General features: G+C 33.9%; 2 protein-coding genes across 2 annotated transcripts; one reads left to right on the forward strand and one right to left on the reverse strand.

Moving 5' to 3' along the window:
- Positions 1-340: 340 nt before the first annotated feature.
- EAF02_009298 (uncharacterized protein) lies at positions 341-1,383 on the reverse strand (the record flags this gene model as incomplete). The annotated part of the gene is made up of 2 exons (XM_038905346.1): positions 341-696; positions 1,266-1,383. 2 exons carry the CDS (start codon positions 1,381-1,383, stop codon positions 341-343), a joined length of 474 nt encoding a protein of 157 aa, XP_038754799.1.
- Positions 1,384-2,853: 1,470 nt separating this feature from the next.
- Positions 2,854-4,109, forward strand: EAF02_009299 (uncharacterized protein; the record flags this gene model as incomplete). Its single annotated transcript, XM_038905347.1, has 3 exons — positions 2,854-3,852; positions 3,906-3,921; positions 3,979-4,109. 3 exons carry the CDS (start codon positions 2,854-2,856, stop codon positions 4,107-4,109), a joined length of 1,146 nt encoding a protein of 381 aa, XP_038754800.1.
- Between the last annotated feature and the right edge of the window lie 20,034 nt (positions 4,110-24,143).

Below are 24,143 nucleotides of genomic sequence, written 5' to 3' on the forward strand. Positions count from 1 at the left end.
GATGTATATTGAATGACTAATAGAACTCGAGTCAATGATGGAAGGAAAACAAAGATCTAAGACTTACATTACAATTGATCTAATTTGAGACTGACCACATACCACGACCTACCTAGCATTTCATTACCCATTTTCATGATTCAGCTTTATCTAGTCGTTACCTGGTCGTGGTAGTAAGTGGTAAGTAGTACGTAGTCGTGATAATGGTGGTATATATGTATGTATGTATGTGTGTATATCCATATCTCATTGGTAGGTATATCTGCTGGGATAAATAAATCTCAATTCCTCATCTCTCTTGACCTATTCGAGTAATACTTGTCGCCGCTACTCGGAGAGACTAGCCTACGCAATCCCAAGCAACACCATGTGAATATGTCGATAGATAAGTTGATAGCTCCATTATCCTCCTTACTATCGCCTTCTTCAATATACAAAAGAAAGCAGGCATAGTATTGATAGGGCAGTATTGACTTTTATCGCATTGACTGTGTGATTCTCTTTGGGATTTGATAAACACGTTGAGACTATTCGAGAGATGGAGAGACAGAGAGACTCTTCTCTTGACTCTTCTCTTGACTCTTCTCTTGACTCTTCTCTTGACTCTTCTCTTGACTCTTCTCTTGACTCTTCTCTTGACTCTTCTCTTGAGACCTTCAGACCTTGAGCTTGAGACTCTTGAGACTCTCGAGAAGACTAGGGATGTATTAGAGGTATTAGGTAGGTACTAGGTAGGTACTAGGGACAGTGAAATGTTTGACTTTAGCCAGATGCCCCCACATAATCCCACATTATTCCCGGGAATAATTCTGCCAGTTTGAGGAAGGGAAGCTTGATACATTTCTCGGGATTAAAAAGAAAAGAAAGAAAAGTGAATGGGCGAGTGAAGAGTGAAGAGTGAAGAGTGAAGAGTGAAGAGTGAAGAGTGAATAAGTGATTGAATGAATAATGAATAATGAATAATGAACCAAGGGTACTGGCCGTCCCAGGATTACGTACATGGGTCAAATATGCTCCGTACCATTTATCCCGGCTCATACTTACATCATGAAAAAGTGGGGCATGGGAAAAACACTGAGGGAACTACGGTACTAGGTGCAAACTAAAAATTCGAACTTTAACCCATTAACCCAAGTGAGGGCAGGTGAAGTGAAGGAAGGAAAGAAAGAAAGAAAGAAGGAAAGAAAAGGAAAAGCAAAGAAAAGACAGAAATGAAAAAAAGGAAGATTGAGTAAAAAGCTTACTTTGAGTTTTCCTCTACATACTACTACTACTACTACTACTACTACTACTACTACTACTACTACTACTACTACTACTATGACTACGACTATTACGACTACTACGACTACTACGACTACTACTACAACTACTTTGATTCATTCCAAACCTCACTCACTCTCACACTCACCTCTCACCTAGTACCTACTTGATCGAGTTAACTAAACTTTATTAATAACTTCCCTCCATTTTCAATTCATGATTTTCATTCATCCTCATAAAAAAGGGTTCGTTCTTCTCTATCAAACATAAAATCCATCCCCCCCTGCTTCCGAGGGGATCATCCAGAATTCTTTCCTATTCCTTTCAATCGTTCTCCAATTATTTATCATTTCCAAGTAATAATCTTGAATTACCTGCCTACCCTCTCACCTGCTTTGGGGCATGTAACTTTGCAAATACATTTCCAAATTTCAAATTTCAGCCCTTTCTCTCCAAACCCCAACCCTCCGATCATAACCTCTTTCAATCTTCTCCTACCTGCTCTGAGTCGGTGGGAAGTCAGAACCCAAAGAGAGTAATAAGCCAGCAGCCCGTCAATAACTCTTTCGCATTCAATAATCCATATTCACATCAATATCCATATCCATATCCATATCCATATCCATATCCATATCCATATCCATATCCATATCCATATCCATATCCATATCCATATTCATACCCTTCCACCGGGGGCTATCCATACCAACGCACACGCAACTACCGCAATATCACTACCTCATTCGAATTGACATCTTCCCCACGTATACACCATTAGTAGATCAATAGGACTGCCGAAGATCTGACAGTTGCTCTGACTCTCGAAACTTGTCAAGTGGGACTTGTCTGATGAGCTTAATCTAACAAAGAGAGAGAAGAAGAAAAAAAAAAAAGGAACACAGACACTACTTGACCCGCTCACCGCAACTACCCTACGATATTGTTAGCTTCTCCCTCTCTCTCCACATCAACTAGCAGAAAACACACACACACACATACATACACAGCGAGGAGCAAGATCAAGTACCAAGTACCCAGCGGAACATAAAAAGAACAAGGGCACATAACTTGCGTCGATCATTTCTGAAGAGATTCAAGTGCAACTTGGGCCCCGCTCTTATTCAACACCCCTCCTACATCCAAGTAACAAGCATCCTCCACCAGACGAATTCTCCAATTATCGAACGCCTTGACTAGTCGTTCTTTGCTCTCCAAAAGAAACTACTCATCTCAACACCATTCAAGGATTACCCCACCCAACCATCATCCTTGATTGCTCCTTCCCTCCATCCTTAAGCTTTCTCTTCACCCAGACTGAAGCACATAAAGAACGCTGATCCCACCCGTTGGCACCTCACTACACTTTACTGATCGACTCTTCCTTACCTCGAGAACTCTTTCTTTATCAACACTAAAACACGACCATTACACGGGATCTTACATCGGATCTACGCTTTATTGATACTACACTACCCTACACTACCACTACACTTCTATCCATACAACAAATATACCATCCACCACACGCGCCATTGTTTACTTGACCAGTATCTTAAACTTTGTATTCTTATACGTCCACCAAAGATGACAATGACAATGGACCGACAATCGCCTTTTGACAGTGGTATGCACTACAACCACAACTTGCCATACTCGAATCCAGCACCGGTGACATTCATCCCACCGAACTGGGGTGCGCCAACGTCGGCTCCTCACACCAGTTCCAGCATCTACACGCCAACTTTGGGACTCGAGGGTATGGAAAGGCAGCAGCAGAGTGCACGCATAAGTAGCCATGTATCAGCGGGACCGTATAGCGTGCCAGTTACTGCGGCATCAGCAGGTAACCTCTTTTCGGATTTCTCTGGAGTGGAACAGGATTTACTCACCAGTCAACAAGATATGATGAGCCCTACTCGTGCTTTACCACCTGGATATGGGAGCGACGTCGGGTATAACAACGCACCATCGCCTGCTCACACTGCTTACACGTCAGCCCCATCGCCATTTGATGGCGCTGGCTATGCGCCGGCACCCATCCCATCCGCAGTTCGAGCATATTCCGTTCAGCAACAAGATAACTCGAGACGACTCTCACAACCGTCAGTATCCTCCAATTCATTCTTCGATGTCCCAGCCGATGCCCCGCGGTCCCATCGTCAGAACTCCCTTATTGACTTTCATAACAGAGGACTGCCAAACAATGATAATGCCAGCTATCTCCGAGACCCAACCATGGACGGCGCTAGAGATATGCTTGCCATGAGCCAAAACACCACCCCAAGAAACATTTTTGGTCCAACACGGATCGGAAGAGGATCTGCCGATTCATACGGTTTCCCATCAACACACTCAAACCATTCGTCGATTTCTTCGTCATCAAACAGCTACCCATACTACGGCGGCTCTGTCGATTCTTCCATGTCCGACTATTCGAACGGTTCTGATATGGAATCAGTATCCGCGAGAACTTTACCTCCACCCGGCAGCATTCTCGGCGGGGGAAACCCACCTTTACCTCCTCAATCCATGATGGGCTCATTCAGCTCGAAAGTATCGACCAGTACACAAAAGAAGCACAAGTGCAAGGTTTGCGACAAGAGATTCACCAGACCAAGTTCTTTACAAACACACATGTACAGTCACACTGGGAGAAGCGTAAGTTAACCCACATTCGACAGCCAGTGCAAGCCACCTGAACTAATTGAAAAATAGCATTTCCTTGCGACGTTGAAGGTTGCGGCAGACATTTCTCAGTTGTATCAAACTTACGAAGACATAAGAAAGTCCACAAGGGCGACGCCAAATCGGAAGCTGGATCCGAGGACCATCACTCAGATGAATAAATTCTACGTCTTTTAACTTGTACAATACCCTACTATACATGTTACGCTTTGTTCATATTACCAATTTTACGACAATAGACGACCAAAAAGATGATTGGTCAACCAAAATCTTCGACGCAAATTTTTATTTGTCTTAATGCTTCAAGGCATCATTTCAATACCCTTTTTCCTTTGCGGTGGTATTAGCGATTGAAACGTCTACATCTTGATTATCAATCTGCGAACTTTTTTGGACAACGAGAGTCCTCTTTTAGATATACGATGCGGACGAGATTGCAGCCACGAAAACTTATATTCACTTCTAATTCGATCACTACACGGTTGTCCTCTTTTTCTTCTTTTTTCGAGGCACCAAACCAGAGTTACATTTGGGATTTTCGGGGGGCCAATATCTGTGCTGTCTGGGACAGGAGCAAAGATCAACATGTGCTTTTAATGGATGGCGTTGAAAAGGTTTTCATCTTTGGCGGCATGTATCTTGCCAGGGGCATTGCGGTGGGAATTTGATTGGCACGTTACAAGTTTATTTTGGGCGTGCCGTGTATTGTTGTATTATTAGTTTATTTTTCTTTATTCTTTCTTCGTTCATTCGTTCAGACATACCCCATTTTGAATTGCGATTATTGGGAAAGGGGAATTAGGAAGGATGGATGGATGGTTGGATCTGGGAGTGGCAATGGAATTGGATTAGATGGGTGGGGTGAACAGAGCGCTGGAATACCTGGAGTCGGATTGGTATTGACCTGGACGAGGTCAGGTTTATACACATACCGTCGCTACGATTATAGAAATTAATATTACGAATAAAATATCATAAACTTTAATATTCTATATTTGTTGATGTACCTAAGTGGCAATTTTGCAAAGGATGTGAATGGATAATTGACATTATGGAATACACAAATACAATGCGGGGATTTTACAATGGATAACGTATATTGGTACCTGTCTATTCGTAGGAGAAAAAACAGGCGGAATTTGACAATTCAAATTTTTATTGAAATCCTTTAACTTAATTGAATAAAAAATAATTTATAACCGATTTATCTAAATTCAAGGAAATCAAAAGAAGTATTAGCTTTTTATTGTTCAGATTATATTTCGAAAATTTATTTTATATAATATTGAAGGGAAATAATTGAATTGTAAAGAATATTTTATAAATAATTGAATGCTGTTTATTTTTTCTTCTACGAATAGCCTGTGAATGAATGATCGGATGATTATATATATATATATATTAAATGGGATATTTTTTATATATATTTTTTTTGGTAAGATTATGATTGTGATTGAAAGTGTATGTATGTATGGATGTATGTATGGATGTATGTATGGATGTATGTATGGATGTATGTATGGATGGATGTATGTATAGATGGATGGATGGATGGATGGATGGATGGATGGATGTATGAATGGATGGATGGATGGATGGATGGATGGATGTATGAATGGATGTATGTATATATGTATGGATGGATGTATGGATGGATGTATATATGTACCTATATGTACACAGGACTCTGAGGGATGGAGGGGAGGGGAGCGATTGGATGAGGGAGAGAGGGGAGAGAGGGGATGGGGGGAGTTCGTCTAATGTTTATATTTGATGTTTGATGGGAGGATGATCGTGATGATTGTGATGATCGTGATGATCTTTGAATAGATGAATGAATGGAGGGGGGGATGGGAATGAGATGGAATAGAAAGAGGGGGATGAGTGAGAAAATTTATTTGTTAAGGATTGAAGATTTGTGATTTGTGATTTGTATATAAGATATATATATGTAGATGTAGATATAGAGGAATTTTATAAGATTTATATAGAGAAATTAGATATAAGATATAAGATATAAAATTTATGTTTAAATATAGAAGAATTTTATAGGATTTATAAAGAGAAAATAGAAGAGAGAAAAAAGAGAAGAATTCTTTTATTACGGGAGCTGCCCCTAGGGTCACGTGGAAGTGTTTAGAGATCTCTCGAGATGATTTAGGACTAGACTTTAAATAGGAATTTAATAAGATAATAAACTAACTGTAATTCTTGTAATTATAGTAATAAAAACTAATAATTATCTTAAACACAAAGCTTTACATTGTAATAAAATCTATTTCCTATATAAATCTTTGTACTAAAGTCGATTGGCAAGTTGATTAATAAATCAATCGAGAAATCAATTGGCTTTTGGTTATATAATACTTATCCTGTGATTTTTAATATCCTAATTTATCCTCCTGTTCTAAAGTTAATTCTTTAGGAGTTTTATTAATCCTAGTGAAGCTTTTCTTGCTTATTATATTTTATAATTCCTAGAATCTATTATCCTAGGAATTTCATTTTTATACTTTAAATTATCTTATAACTATTATAGCCTATATATTGGTAATTCTACAGTTTGTTACTGATCCGTCGTAACATCTTTTTTAGATGTTTATAGTATAGTTAAATAGATAGATAAATAGTTATAGTGTTATATAATATAGTCTATATATTAAAGAAATACTAGGTCTTTTTGATATTAATAATTACTGATTTGGTTATTTACTAAGTTGATAAATGTTTAATGTTTTTTAATGGTTTTTAATAGATGTGATATAGTATAGTAAGTATATCGTAGTATATTCTAATATATGAGGTTATGTTTTTGTTAAATATCGAGCCTATACGCAAAGTACTTTTCTATATTCTTTTCTATCAAAATTCATTTATTTTAGAATTTAATATTAATTAATCAATATTATTATATATTTAAATTTATATAAAGTGATATATTTTTATTAAAATCTAATAATTTAATTTTGATTTTTTTTATTAAAACTTTCAAATAAATCAAAACTTATATTGAATTTTTGATATTTAAATTTTCTATAAGAAATAATCTTTATTTTATAGAATTAAATTTCTATATTGAATTTTATTATTAATTGATTAAAAATAATCTAAATATCAAGATAATTGTTAATTAAATCTCTATGTATATTACAATTCAAATTTTTTATAACCAGTATTTGAATAACTATTGAATTATTATATATTTATAAATATATAGAATCAAGTATAGTTTTAGTAAAGAAATTCGCTTAAATTTCGGCCTAGCATTTATCAAAAACACGCTCTGTATCAATCTCAGCATCAAACCAACTCAACTCAACTCGAATCAAAAAAAATATCAATGACGTAAACATACATAATACCTCTCCATCTCCAATCATCCATACGAAGTACATCCCCCCCTGAATTTCTGAAACGCGAAAGCTTTCTAGACAGATGGGTATTCGATGGAAGAAAGAATTGTGAGTGGTTGGATTGGGTGGGTGAAGAGAAGGGGTGTAGTGGGGTTTGGATGGATGAATGAATGATGAATGAATGAATGGGAGGGTCATCTGCAATCTGCAGTTTTTTGTAGGGTAGGGTATGGATGGATAGATGGTGGAGGAGGGGAGATGAGATGAGATGAGGGGAGGCGAGGCGAATATAGCCTCGTTGCTTTTAGGCTGTTGGGTGTGCTGGGGGTGTATGCTGTGCTGTGCTGGGGATGGATGGATTGAATGGATTGGATTGATGGCTGGGCTTGTAATGGAAATGGAAATGGAAATGTGTACTCTGTAGTTATGGTTGGTGTGAGAAATTGGATGGGTGATGTGACTATTAGGTTTGTATGTATGTATATGTATATGGGATTAGAAACGCTTATATGTACCTAGGTAGATGTTCTAAGTAAATGGCTTTAGAGGATATAAGTAGGTGTTTAGATAGATGAATATATATGTATGGTGTTATATATATGTGGGTATGTATATACAATATATCTATCTAGACAACTAAACAGGACAGGTTAGCTACTTACGAGGGAAGTATGTCTGAAACTATCATACTATTATTATATCAACCTTTACCGCCCTTTCTCATTCTCTTCCTTTCCATTTATCCAATACACACATTCTCATTTACGGAATACACTACACGGATCAGATTACTATCCAAACGAAACAATAGATGAATGATATAGTTTCTGTACCTACCCAGATAGATACCCAAGTGAAAATTTCCAATTAACCGAAATCTTTACATTTTCAAACCCATATAGGTATCTATATATATATCAAATTTGTACTATACGCATCATATCATCGTCATGGATTCACATATATAATATACTATGTGAGAAACCTAGATATGTATAATGTAGCGATAAGATTTTGACTCTATTACATGACCCTGCTCCTCCGGACTCCGAAGATATGAAACCGGCCCGTTATCGTCGATATATTACTCGAGAGGGGATGGAGAGGGAGAAAGGATCTCGTAGGGAAGGAAGGAAGGAATGTGAGATAGATTAATGAGATGGATGGAAAGGAGAAAGTTTATATGAAGTGTAATGTGTAATGTGTAAGTTTCGATATGAGATAGAGGTATGAATTATAAATGGATGGATTGTAAAACATAGTTTGAATACATATCAATCTTTGTGATGTTTAGCGATTGATTGATTGATTGGTAGGTGGTGAGGTTACATACTAATAATTAGATACATACAAATTTCGTATATATACCGACACGTGAACATCTGGACCGTGATTGACAGACAGACAGATAGATAGATAGATAGATAATTAGATATCTAGACACGTAAATTGATAATGAATATGAAAATAATGAAAACGAAAATTTATATATAGCAATGGATCAACGAAAATCTACTCCGTAGAAGAACGTAAAATCAAATTTCGCCCGCGAGAATACGACCGAGACGTGGAGAGTTGGAGAAAAATCGCACATCCACGCTCCACGCTCCACGCACGCCTTCTCCAATTTTTGTGAGAGAAGAAATGATAAAATTGGAGAAGATCGAGATGTTGGATTTGTTTCTCCACGTGTCTAGAACGTGAACGGTTTCTGATTTTTGGAGAGAGATGGAGATGGAGATGGAGATGCCTGCCTGAGGTACAGTGAGTGTATGAGGAGTTGGGAATGGGATCGCACGCGGGAATGTCACTGTGATATTACGATTTGTAGGAGGTTGATAATCTCATTGCTTGGTGGAGATGGTGGGAAACTGGATGCTGTTGGTTCGCTTGGGAAAATGTGTTTTACGTGTTATGTGTTATATTATGTATTACCTATGTATTATGTATGAAGGGATCTCTTGTTTGGAGATCCGCAAAGGAAGGATGTTCATTCTCCACTGAGCATGTTTTTTGGTCTCCTCTCTCTCTCTCCTCTCTCATCATCGTTTGAGACTTTGAGACTTTCTGACTTACTATGAGTTTGGTTTGATGGTATGGTGTGCGCGTGTGTGCTCCATAGAAATTGGTTATCCCTAGACGATTATATATTAAATCTTCGATCTTCACTCTGCAGAGGATAGCTAGATGGTAACGAAGGATAGACAGATCGATGCAGAATGCAACATACAAGCGCTGTATCCGCCATCAATGAATGGACGGTCCATCATTCATCTCATCTACGGAGTCTTCTCCGTCGACTCCTTATCCGAAAGATTATCCACCGAGTCTCCCAAATGAGTTTGCGCTCAAATCAGCATTTATCTGCTCAAGCGCATTCATCCATCATCCATCCATCCATACATAAGCCAGCTCCCTCCCAGGTAACTAACACCATCAAGATGGGGTCCACAAACGATAAGGAAAATGATTTCAACGGCAGATTTCCCCATTCGCTCCCACATCTGAGACATATGACATCAATGGCTTGACCTGTAAATTGAAATCCCCTCAACTCAACGATTTTTTCATTTACTCCGTACAAGAGTACACAAAGTGGAGTCGGGTGCCCCTGTTCGCCAAGCCTTATCTGCGGTGTAGCAGATGGATTTTTTTATTCAGGGTCTTGGAGACTCGGTTGGCTTGGGAACAAGGTGAAGCTTGCACGCGCTTTTTGCATGGACGGGAGGGACCAGTTGACGAATGGGAAGGAGAGGGAGAGGGATGAAGTGGGTACTACTTGAAAGGGACAATTCGGGGGATGGAACGGATTGCTGTTTTTGGTATATCTTTTTCTTTTGGAGGGGGGATTTTGGGTTTGGGGGCTTTGGGACGCTTGAGATGGATATTTTTGGATGTGGAATTGTGGATGGATGGGATGGATGATGGATGGGAGGGAATGGAACGGTACAGAGTACATACGGTACGGTACCTGTTGGTCTCCCCTGTCTCGTGTGGAAAGTTGTACAAGGGCAAGAGACATCACGACCATGGATTGAAATTCAATCGATTTGTTCCTGAGGGAGAAAGGCTGGGAAGGAGGAATGGGGATGGAGTGTCGTCGACGTCATTGTTGCCCAATCGATATGTCGCTGTCGTATTCACTTAGTTACTCTGTAGCCTGCAAGTACCTTGGTGGGTGTTGATATCAGGTACACATTTCGTATTACGCACGCAGTCACAGACAGTAGTTTGGTGGCGAATAGCCCGAGTGGTATACGAAGGAGGTTCTTTGTGAATCGTAATGTAGCTAGGTAATGCATGTTCTTGTTCATGTTCTTGTTCTTCCTTATTATTTAGGTAATTCTTTACTCTGCTGGCCATCTTTCAATCCTACCTATCATTATTGAGATGAAAGCAGGGACTTTGATTACCTAATTCCTCAACACAATCTTTTTACATTTTGAGATATTTACTTTTTCTGTTTTATTGCTCCAGTGCCCAAAAAGATACAAACCAGGGCTCGTTCTCAAACAGGGCAAGTCAGTTTTTAAAATGAAAGAAAGATAGGGGAAATGTCTAAGATCATGCCTTCGAGAAGAACACATAGAACGATAGACGAGATTGGAAGATTGACAATTCCTTTTTCTTTTCCCGGGCGATGTGGTATGGTGTGTGATAATCGCTTGCCGGGTACCATTGTTTGATGAACGCGAGGATGGGAGATAGCCTACTTTGCTGGGATAGGATCGACGGCAGAGCGGACAGGGCGAGATAGAGAGGATGTAGGGGTTCACTCTCTTTTTCGTTTTGTTTCCAGGGTGCGAAAGATAGAAGTATGGGTGTTTTGGGTTTATTTACACACCTATTTATATCTACAGACTACGATAGATACATGGAATAACCATTTCCACTTTTTGCATGCACATCCCGAAGAGAATCATCGGTCCTGACTGCGATGTAGATATCGATACCCTGAGGATCATGATGCCGAAGAGGAAAGAGGAAATAGGGGGGTCCTGTGTAGTGCGCCCGGTAACGGCGTCAGGTACCGTAAACTTACTGGAGTGTTTCAATGTAATCTCCCGCTTGGGATGATCATGATCATGTTCGTTGGTGCTTGTTTGTACATCCACGTACGCTTCCGTGCGTACATGGGAGTTTGTGTTTGATATGAATCTGATGTGATGCAATGGTTTGTCCTCAGAGTCTGTACGGTGCTGTACTGTACATACTTACGCACCTTCTGGAATGAGTATGGTATGGTAAGGTAAGGTAGGGGATGGGGTGGTGAATATGACTTGCGCACTACGTACCGAGGTATGGTAGCGAGAGAAATGCAATGATGAGAAAGGGAGGTGTATCCGAGGATAGCGCGGAATGCAAGTGTGTTTTCTGCGTTTTTTCCTATCTATCATATCGGAGCATGGCATATCATTTCTCGTTGGTGCAAAGAATCTATCACGAAGCATCGCTTCTGCAAACTGCAGTATCACCAGACAAACGTTTGTGATTTGAATATACGTTTTCTCACATTGATGTGCATACATAATGATGTAAAGATACATACATACATGAAGTATGTCATCCTACAGATTGATTGATTGATTTCATTTACGTCCACGTTCAGTCTAAGACTATATAGGACGCTAGGCCTCAGAGGCTCTAGCAGATAACTTTTATTTTTACAAAGATGGATATATTCGATTTAGGGAAGTGAAACAAATATTAGGGACCAATGCCCACTTATTATACACATTACCATATATAAGAAAGAGAAATATAATATTCAAGAAATTAGTAAGAGACTCCTCCCTTTTTTTTTCTCTTTTTTTTCAACTATTATTCCTTCCAGTTTTGTAATAACTCTTTCTCCCTTTATTATTACATTTTCTTCTTCTTTTACTACCTCTCTTTCTCCTATTTCGTTTTATATCAGAACTCTAGCCAAATGCCATGCCCTTATAGCTATTTTAATGATATTGATAAATTTGATAACTAACTCGATACCAATTTTGATATAAAATAGGAATTATATAGTGATTTTGAATAAAGATATTTCCTTAAAGATTTCTTTTCTTTCAGCTTTATATATAGGGTAGCTAATAAGGAGATATTATAATATCTCGATATTATTATATATATATTTATTATTAAAAAGTTTAAAGCAATATAAATAGGATTTGATATATTCATAACCTAATTTGAATTGAAAGAATGTGCTAGCAGTATTTCAATTAGTTCCGCTTGATAGCTTGATTTTCGAGCCTATTTTCTAAGGAAATAGTTTCGAATAAATTAATGAGAATTAATTTGATCTGAGTTTGTATTGATTAAAGGTATCAAGCTATTGATCTGAAATATATTTTTTAATAATTATATTTAATAGTCCAAAGCTTGTTTCGTTCGAGGTGGATTGTATTGTAGTTATTTCCTTAACTAGCTTATCTGTTAGCTTATTTCCTTTAATTAAGATATAACTAGAAATCCAATTTAGTGAGATTTCAACTCCTTTTGCTTTAATAACCTTTACTATATTGATTACTTTTATTTGATAGACCTGTCCTAAATAATCTGAAGGAGTTTTTAGGCGATATAGATCAACTTGATTGTTTAAATAAATCTTGAACTTTTAATCACTACAAGCAATAGTGTTGGGATAGGGATCATGTGACTGACCGCGCTAGCGCATGCGCTAGCGCCCCCGCACTATAGCATATATGTTCGTAGCCTTTAGCTTTTAGAATCTGGAGCAATATTATAACAGTGTGAATCATTAGTATTATATTACTTTATTATCCCTATGGTGATATTAATACTGATTAGTGATATCATAGATCAGAAGCCTGGCATTTTAATTTCAAATGCAATGTGGGTTTGTGACTAAGGTTGGTATTTCTCTGAAAAGGTATAAGCTTTTGTATTAAAGTAATGTGGTTTGATATCTGTTCTTGTGTGAATAAGGATTGTTGGCAATGTGGTAGTAGTTCTTGTGTTCAGCATTAATTCAATATGGTTTAATACTGACAAACCAAGTTTAGTTGGCAATGTGGCGACGATCTTTACAATTAATTTTAATCTATATTTTATTTTTTAAGATAATGTGTGTTGAAGAATACGAATCAGTAGCTATTAGCTTGAGCTAAGCATTATCTTTTAACGAATAAGTATAATTTTGCTGGATTTTGGTAAAGTTATATTTAAACATTTCATCTTATTACCTACCTACTATCTGTCAATAGGGTAGAATCTTATAAAGACGATTTGCGGAGTACAAAGCCTAAACATGATGATGAATATTGGAAGTGGTGGCCGAATCGATTGTATTATTAGTTTTGCAATTGATGATTTTAATATAATGCTGAGTCATAGTAGGACAACTTTATTAATCTTATAAAGGAAGTAGTATAAAAGAAATCAGGGGATTTTTGTAAGTACAACTTTACGAATATCAACATCGAAATATTATGATAACAAGTTATGATCAGACTATTTCGCGAATTGAATATTTCATTTGGGATATTTTCAAATAGTCCGGTATATATCTTTTATACAAGTTGAGATACGAATTGTACTTGTATAGTGTGTTTATTGTAAAATACAAAATCTGCACAATACAATCTGTTTATGATATTTTAGTTGATGTAATCCGATTATTGTATAAAAAATAATTAAATAAAGAGATTATGGATGTATTTGTAGATAAGGGATTTATATTTCGATTAAAAAGCATACAAAAAAGGATAGATGAAAAAGATATTTAAGTTTCTATATATGTATTACTAAAAGAATCCAAGGTATTTTAAATAAACAATTAGTCCGAACTATCAGGTTTTAATCAATATAGGTTATTATAATTATTAAGTGTTCTATCTCAGATTGTAATAATTTCAGGATTTAGCTCTTTAGGTAATAAAGGAAAGAGTATTAATATTGGATAAAAAGTATTATCAAAACTATAAGCACTCTATTACTATAAATCCGTTCTTTAATCTAATATCAGCTTTCTATAAGAAAATAATAAACCTAACTTATCTATATACTTATTTTATAATCAAAAAAAATCATTACCTTTACAGCCAATTCAATATAAACAATTTCAATCCGAAATACCTTTTCGATAACCCAACCCTCTATTACCATAACCACCTTCACTATTACAAGAGAGAGGTGGTCAACCATCCAATAATCTATCCGATAATGATAGTAATTCGAATAAAAAAGAAGAAAAGGAGATAATGGAGGTAAAAGAAACAATTTCCTACAAGGTGGTTATGGTGGGAATAGTAGTGGTGGAGGTAAAGACAATATAGAAAAAAGAGGAAAAAGTGATTCAGGATACAATTATAATATTCCAGAGATCTTTTCAAATCTACCACCACCAAGAATTATAAATATTGGTTAACTTCTCAGAAATCTTGCGAAACTTTATGATAAGGATAATAAATATAGTGGACAAAATAACAATTTCATGTATAAATTCAATATATTCCTCAATAATTGCTAATATATTGATTTATTTAACAATCTATTTCTAAGAGTATTCCCTGTTATACTTGTCGATATAGTATTTGATTTCTATCAATACGAATTAGAGATTATAACCGATATTGATATAGGAGATTTGCAAGTTGTTTTATAAATATATTTGAAGACCCAAGCATAAAAGGATATTATACGGCAATAAGAAACTGTTTACACTAAAGAGTATCATAGTATAATTAGAGAATGATAGAAAATCAATTACTTATTATCTATAATAGATGGTAACGAGATTATATCATTTATATAAAGGATTTAGTACTGTAATTAGAACACAGGATTTACTTTATTAAAAAATCCTCAATGTATCTATACCAATATCAGTATACTCTCTAGTTGTTTTTTGCCCAGCTGATAATATACTAAATCTTCTTGAAGCATTTCGTTTAGTTATTATAATATAAAAGCTAACTCATCCAAACAAAACCATAATATTCTACACCAACCAGAAATATCAACACAGAGGGAGGATACAATCAGAATAAAGGATTTGGATGAGATGATCGATAATTATTCAAATCACGAATTAAAAAGAAGTATTTTGTTTGTAAAAAGGATAATTGTTAATTAACCAAATATAGTAAGGAGGAGTGTGACAAATCATGACGCAAATACAAGGAGCGGTTTAAGGGTATTAATAATAACTTTGATAAAGGTTTTGAGTAGTTTCTTATTGAATACAAAGATCCCAATCAAAATGATATTAAGAAATCTGATATTAATACTGATAAGGAGGTCGAAGTTTACTTTGCTCAATATGAACTTCAAGATTCACCAGAACAAAAACCATATTCAAGCTTTATTATTCAAAATAAACTTATTAATAATAAAAAGATCACAATGAGATTGGCTAATAAAACACTCATTTATACCCTGATATACCGAATTCGAAAGGAAATTATATTCATAAACAAATATAACTTCAAAAAGTTCAAGAACATTATTGTTGATATAATTGCAGCGGAATAATCCACAATAGGATTCAATCAATATATAGTATATAAGATAACTGTTGAGGATGTTATTTTAAACAAAAGTAGAGCAGGAATTGCAAATGTAATATTTGGGATCAGAAAAGCTGAATTTTTCGGATTAGTTAAACTCTACCTATCCCTAGAAATTATCGAATTTCATATTATAAATGTAAAAACACTATTCCTATTATTATTTAATAATATAGATTGTTTCAGTATATACTATAATAACATCATTAATACTATTATTATAAGAATAAGAGAAAATTACCCTTATATTTAATACAACAAGTATACAGTTCTATTATAGCAAATAAACATACAGCAATTTATATAATAAATTATTGAGAATAATAAGTATTATCTTATCAATACAAAACTACAACACCTATACTATCACTTTGGTCATCCATCAGCATATAGACTTTTATAAGTATTATAGCAAGCTGACTATAATGACATTTCAAAAGTCGAGATTGATAAGCTCAATAAGTTCTATTAATATTATCAAAAGTACAAAAATCACTAGATCGATTTAAATTCAATTTATGAGATAATATTGACTTCAATTATTCAATAATAATTGATATTATGTATATTGATATTCACCCTATTCTATATATTATTAATAAAGGTATACAATTCCAAGCTACATAATAACTAAACAATATCACTATAAAATATACTTTCGATATACTTCAAAAATACTGAATGGATACTTATACTGGTCCACCAGATTTTATTATATATAATGCTAGGAAGAACTTTGTAAATAAGGAATTCGTTCAATACACTGCAACCATATCAACAAGAACAAAGAATATACTAGTTGAGATATATTAGTCAATTAGCATAATTGAACGCTATTATATAGTTATTAAAAGAGTGTATGCTATTATCTCCGACAAGCTTGATAGTTTTATTACAAAAGAGATAATGCTACAAATAACTATAAAAACAGTAAACAATATTGCAGGACCAGACAGATTAGTTCCAATACTTCTAGTTTTTGGAGTATATCCGCAGATGTCTGAATCTGACCCACCCGCACCTACAATTTTATAGCAGTAATTAGTGATCAAGAAAGTAATAAATGAGATTTATAAACTATAAATGATACAATAAGTATTTAATGCTTTGAGTCAGCAAAATAGATTGTTTATAATGGCTTTATACGATTTATCTATCAATTCGAAGATTTGGGTATGGAGAGAATATAAAAAATGGATGGGATTATATTATTTATTGGGTATAAAAGATGAGATATGTATAATATGACTACCAAGCAAACCAATAGAATTCCGTATTATTCAGGTTAAACCTTATATAAAGAATATACAGAATCAGCTTCAGGATTAACCCCAACCACCTGCCGAATCAGTATAAATACTACCTATACAAACTGAATTAATACAACAAGAGTAATTTGCTATACCTAGTGTAAGCAAAACAATTTTGCTAAAATCTGGTAAAGTTATATCTATCCCCTTACTAGCTACTATTAGGAATAGGAATCTAAAGGAGATCCTTTTAGATATATCCAGGAATCCCTAACCTTAGTAACAATGAATCCCTTAAGTAGTAATTCCAGTACAATTAATACTTTTCATGAAAGAAGAAAATATCGAATTTATAGAATATTTATCGGATTTATTGATTTTTCTATTAAAGAAAAATGAATCTAATAATATACAGTATATTGAGTGTTATATAGTGTTTATTAATACCTTATTATCAATAATTTTCGTGGAATTAAGATGAAAAAAGATCAACGGATTTATAGAAAACAATATTTTCCAATTCATAAAGATTACAGATATCCCTACAAGTACAAGGATTTTAATTCTTATTTTGTTAATAAGATTAAAAATAAAAAAACTAACAAAGTATTTCCTAAGTTTCGATTAATTATATAAATATAAAAAGATTAAGGAAAAGGTACTGTTTTAATATAATCGCTAACAATACAATACATCAGCCAATATATTATACTAATAGTAATAATAATGCTATCTAAGAATAAGATAACCATGAGTATTTACAATATCACACAAGTATATATACAATCAACATCAAATTTAATTCGAAAGTTTTATATTCGATTACCACTAGAAATAAATATTCTAGAGAGCTTATCCTATAAGTTGTATAACTATTATATAATGTTCTGGAAGTAGGCAATTATTGATTTAGCATCTATTACAAGTATTATATTAATACTCTCAAGATGATATAATCGATCTATAATCTATGTTTGTTATATATAACTAAAGACAACACAGTATTCAGTATTATCGGATTACAAACAGATAATACACTCATTATAACTAATAAAGTATTTGCAGATTATAAATAAATTGAACTCAGAAATACTAAATTCATAACAAAAGAGTGTGAGATACTTATATTAGATATACCATTCAAATTTAATGATGGTTTGATTATTCAACGGAATAATGGTATAATCTATTTTAATTAGAAGAAATAATACAAAAACCTTTATCTAATCAATTCAGAATTATCTGATATGTAAGGCATATATGGCAAGCTTAGAAAGTCAGTGATAGCAAAAGATTAGTATATTGTATAATATGCTTGAGGAGTATATATAATAATTATATATTAATTAAAAGCAGCCTTTGATTTATTATATATGGTATAAACAGTCAATCCAAAAGAAGAAGATGCTAATACTCTCAATAAATATATTTAATAGCAGATTGACAACTCAGAGAAAGGACTACAATTTATTTCACTTGATATGAATTCTCTCAAATTGGTTGTATTTATAGATGCATTCTTTGCTAACAATAAAGATTTGTCCTTCTAGATTAGATATATTGTTGTTTTAATGGATAAATTCGATAGAGCTAATATTATTTATTGATTATCAATCAAATATAAAAGAGTTACTAGAAGTATATTAGTATCAAAGCTTTATAATATAATTTTAGGCTTTGATATTAGTATAGCAATCAAAGACACACTTAATAAGATCTTTCCAAATCGCAAAATACCATTAATCATATATATCGACTCGAGATTATTATACAACTATTTCATAAAGCTTGATATAATTACCGAAAAGAGATTAATGATCGATATAATAGCGATTTGAGAGGCATATAAGAAACAGGAGATTGTAGAGATCAAGTGGATTAATAGAGAATCTAACCTAGCAAACACAATAACTAAATCTAAACTGTGTTAAATTCTAAAAGACTTGATTGATAATAACACTATAAAGATTAAGGTCACGAAATAGATTGAAAGAGATTAGTAGCACAAATAGTTATACTGAGAAAGGGACATTAGCTAGAAAAGACATGATATAATGATTTTAGAGAATCGCCAGTATTGGGATAGGGATCATGTGACTGACCGCGTTAGCACATACGCTAGCGCCCCCGCACTATAGCATATACGTTCGTAGCCTTTAGCTTTTAGAACCTGGAGCAATATTACAACAGTGTGAATCATTAGTACTATATTACTTCACCATCCCCATGGTGATACCAACAAATAGAATTAGTATATTCAATAGCTTTTATAACTTCAAAGAGCTCTCCATTATATACCAATTGATTAATATCAATATTACTTCACTCTTAATATAGAATTCGATTATTTAACTGTATAACCACTATGCCTACCCCAATGCCAATTCCCTTTCCAGTGAAGGAGACATCAGTGTAAATATAGGTAATATCCTTATCCCTGTATTTGAAGGCAATATTATAAAGAATAGTAGTATCTTCTTTTAACGAATTGCTAATATTGACTTTGAAAAGAATATCTCTTTTTTATAAAAGGAAGTTAAAGTAAATAATCTTTTCAAGTAAAAAAGGGTTGAAGTTCTGATTCATCGATTTTCTAATTCTATTTAATTGAATAGATTTATATCGTTTTCTTTAAGATATAAAGATCATTCCTAAATCGGCTTGATATTGAACTGAAGTTTTTTTTTCGATATTGATTGAATACTTTAATGATAATTTGACTAATCGGAAAGTATATTATCTGATATTTGAATCTAGTCGGATTTGGAAGATTTTAGGCCAGCTTTTACTTCCATTGGAATGATTAGAGCTGTTTTGAATACTTCTAATATCTTATAAAGAGCTAGGTTTTGAAGTGATTATATTATATTCTTGAAATAAATTTGATCTTTTTATCAAATCACTGAACCATAGTCAGCTATACTAATTATATATACTATATATAACTATCTGAGGGCTTTAGGACTAAGGCCCTTTTCGATATTAGCTAATCGGACTATTCGATGGAAGGTTCCTTTGGCTTGTATGATTCGAATATTAATATATTAATTAAATTTAAGATTTAAATCAAATCATATTCCCAACCATTTAATTAGGGATTGAGATATAATTATTTCAGAATTGAATAGCATGATTGAGTAGTTTTTCGTTAGTTTTGATAATGAAAAGTATATTAGCTTAGTTTTCACTAAATCAAATTAAATAGAATTTTTCGAATTAAGTTTGTAGATTTGTTTTATAGCTTTTTCTAAAGATTTAATATTCTTTTTTTAAATGAATAAATTAATGATTAAAGTAATATTATCTATATAAGAAAGAAACTTCATTAAATTGAATAGAAAGAGGTCCTTGATATATATAAGAAAAAGGATTAGGGAGATTGGGCTGCCTTATGGTATTCCGGTTGAAATTGGCTTGAAGGATTCGGTTTGGCTATTAAAGAATAACTTCAATTATCTCTACTACAGGAATAAAGCTATTCAGGAGATAAGATTTGTTGGTAGTCTTAGTTTTTTGCAGATATCCAATAATCGGTTTCTTGAAATATAATCAAAAGCTCTCTTTATATTTATAAATAATATTAAGGTTTTCTTATTAGCTTATTTGTTTCTTTCGATTTCTATAGTTAATAATAATGCAGTATCAATTACTGATTTCTTTTACTAATCTTCCATTTGGCTTTTATATAGGAGATGAATAGTTTCCGCTAAAAAATCTAATTGTTGAGCTAGAATTCTTTTATTAATTTTTTCAAGATAGTTTAAGAGTACAATCACTCTATATGCTTTTGGAAATGAGTAATTAGGTTTTGAGGCTTTCTTTAGGATAGCTTCAATAACTTGTTTTTAGTATTTAGAGTAATATCTAAGATTAAGAAATTTACTAAAAAGAGTGAAAAAGGTTTATAGGATTATTTTATAAGCCTTTATAATAATTTCTTAAATAATTCCATCTAGACTAGAAGTCTTTCCTTATATTTTGGCTGAACAAGTATTACTTAATTCGGTTTGAGAAAGATTAGGCCATTCCCATTTCTTAAATTGTTTATACCCTTCTCATTATGGTTTTGAAGTAATAGAAGGGGGTGGGAATAGTATTGATCTAAAAGCAAAGCATTTTCCTTTAAAAAAGTTTTTTATTAAAATATTTGGTATCCTTTAATCTTAAAAGTTTTTAATATAAATTATTACTTTAAAAATCATCTATATATCCTTCTTTTCTAGAAATTCATTTTAATGATTTTTCTTTATTGTTTTAATAACTTAAAAAAGGGCCCGATCAGGGGAGGGCCCCTCCAACAGTCCGATTCACACCCCGGGCCGTAACCCTCCGCACCGTGCTAACAAAGGGGTAAACTATAATGTAGTAGTTATAGCTGAAAAAGCCTTCTCACCTTCTGACTCTGAAATGAGCGAGGAGAGTGAGTCAAACACTGATAAAACCGCTACCACCCCTGTATAAGTTATACAATTAATATAAACTCAACAAAAGAAAGGGGGCTCACAATCGTGTGGGCGAATGTGAAGTACGGACACTTTAATTATATTACTTTTTTACAAGTTATTGGAAAAACTAATATAGATATCATCTATATCCAAAAACCCCAATTGTATAATAATTTAGCAATTCAAAATTATGCTGTATATAACCGATATCAGTTGATCGATATCTAAAAAACAGTTAATAGCCCTAAGTATAGGCTATAAGTAATTATTTATATATAAAAAGGAGGCAACTTGAAAATCAGATAAATAAAACAGACCGGAAGCAGAAATCTACTTTGAATCAATATTAACGGGTACTCGATCCTCAATACCTACTGCGCCCCGCTCGATTTATTGATAATAGAATACATACTTGGATTAGAAATCGCCTTAGGGATTAATATAATCATCGGAGATAACTTCAATACTAAATATAATCTGTAGGAACCCGGAGTAGCAACTGCTAATCAAAGTAATATGTTTGTATAATAAGCTGCTGAATAGGGAATAGAGTATATCGAGACTCCTAATGCCCCTATATATGCGAGGGGATACGTTCTGGATCTAACCTTTTCCAATCTGATTATTACTATAACAATGATCGATGATAATCTGTATAATAGTTTCGACTACACCACTCAAATCACTATCATCTCGGATAGAGAAACCTTTGAATACAAGCAAGCATATATCTGGATATACGATTCAGATTTACCCTGCCTGACAGGCATAATAGCTAACTGCTTAGCAAATCTCCAGAACCTGGATCTTTGATCTATCTACAATATTGATAGACTGATTGCCAGACTTATAAGCACACTGAACGCTTTTGTAGTAGCTGTAGGGCAAAAAGGCCACAAACCCTATCGATTATCCCTGTGATGAATCGACGAGTGTAAGGAGGTATACCGAATATATATACAAGCCAGGAGAACTGGAATTACTAATGGAATAGCAATTGCCCAGTAGGATCTACAGAGGGTCGTGCGAGCATCGAAACGAGTCTATTGGACTAAGTACTTGGATGATGTACAGGATAATTAGAAATTATACAAAGTTATGAACTAGTATAAGCTAACTTCAGAAGTAGGCCTCAAGACCCTTTCTCTAATGATTGAAGACTAGGAGATCACTAATATTAGAGAAAAAGCCGAAGCACTTTTTATAATGGTATTCGACTGCTTCAAAGCATCGGATGATCTATAGTACAATCCTTTATAGGAACAGAGCTGCTAAACAATTTTACTATAAAAAAGAATAATCATTGTAAAGAAAGTAAAAAAATATATAATAGAAATCAAAAGCATATTATCCAGAATCGATTGAACAACTATTCGTTTTCTCAAGGCATATTGGCCTAACACGAAGAATGTAATATATAAGATTTTCGTAGTTTGTCTTAGGCTCAGCTATTACCCTAACAAATAAAAACTTACTGAAATAATCATACTATTTAAGGTTGGTAAAAAGGATAGAACATCCCCGAGATTGTAGAGACCAATTGTATTGATATCGTATATTGAAAAAGGATTAGAAAGGTATATCACCAATCAAATTATATGGACAATTATGAGATACAACATTATTAGCCCTTAGCATTGTGGAGCACTATCGAAAAAAGCTGGTATTAATCTCACAGCTGTCTTCACTTATAATGCTGAGCTTATTTTAGTAATTAGCAAAATGGTTATACTAGTAACAATGGATGTTCAAGGTGTTTATAATGTATTCCTTAAAAGACGGCTTCTATAATGTATGAAGAAGCAGAGTTGGCTTATAGCGCTCTTGCAATTTGTTAATTCATTTCTAACTGGGAGATATGTGTATGTAAGGCTTGAGGGGATTACAATACAGGATTTCCTGGTTGTATGCAGTATCCTTTAGGGATCGCTATTCTTCCTTATCCTGTATATCCTCTATCTTATTGAGCTTCTCAATCAAGATAAAGTATAGCGCTTTGGATATACTAACGATATAGCTATATATTACACATCTAAGGATCTATCCACGAATACACATATATTCTGTCAAACCGTTCGATGTATCCTATGATGGGGAGATCAGAATAAGGTCTTTTTCGCTTTAGAAAAGTTTGAACTATTTTATATATCGAGGAAGTATAAAATTGCAAATCTAGCTATAAGGATAAATCGGAATCTAATTATTATACCAATCTTTCTAGGACTTATTAATAGAGTACAACCAACCTTATACTGGCTTGGTGTCTTTTTTGATCGATGCCTAATGTTTCTATAGCATATCAAAACGCACATTGCGAAAACTATGCATGTTGTATCCCATATCCAATCAATAGCTTATATAGCCCACGGACTATCTGCAGTCTACTTACGAAAAGCAATTATTACCTATATACTCCCTGTTGCTCTTTATGATTCCAAAGTATAATTCGATAAGCTATACAAATAACACCCAAATACAGACTATATTCCAATCAGTATTAGAATCAAGAAATATATTGATCTAGTTAGCAAGACGATTCACAATACAGTATAAGAAGCTTTACCTGTTTATAAAATAATCCCGACGACCATATTCCTTGTAAAAGCTAATCTCCCAGTTGGA

The sequence above is a fragment of the Botrytis sinoallii genome (assembly GCF_014898435.1).
Source record: "Botrytis sinoallii strain Bc 23 chromosome Unknown BSIN_019, whole genome shotgun sequence".
Taxonomy (NCBI): domain Eukaryota; kingdom Fungi; phylum Ascomycota; class Leotiomycetes; order Helotiales; family Sclerotiniaceae; genus Botrytis; species Botrytis sinoallii.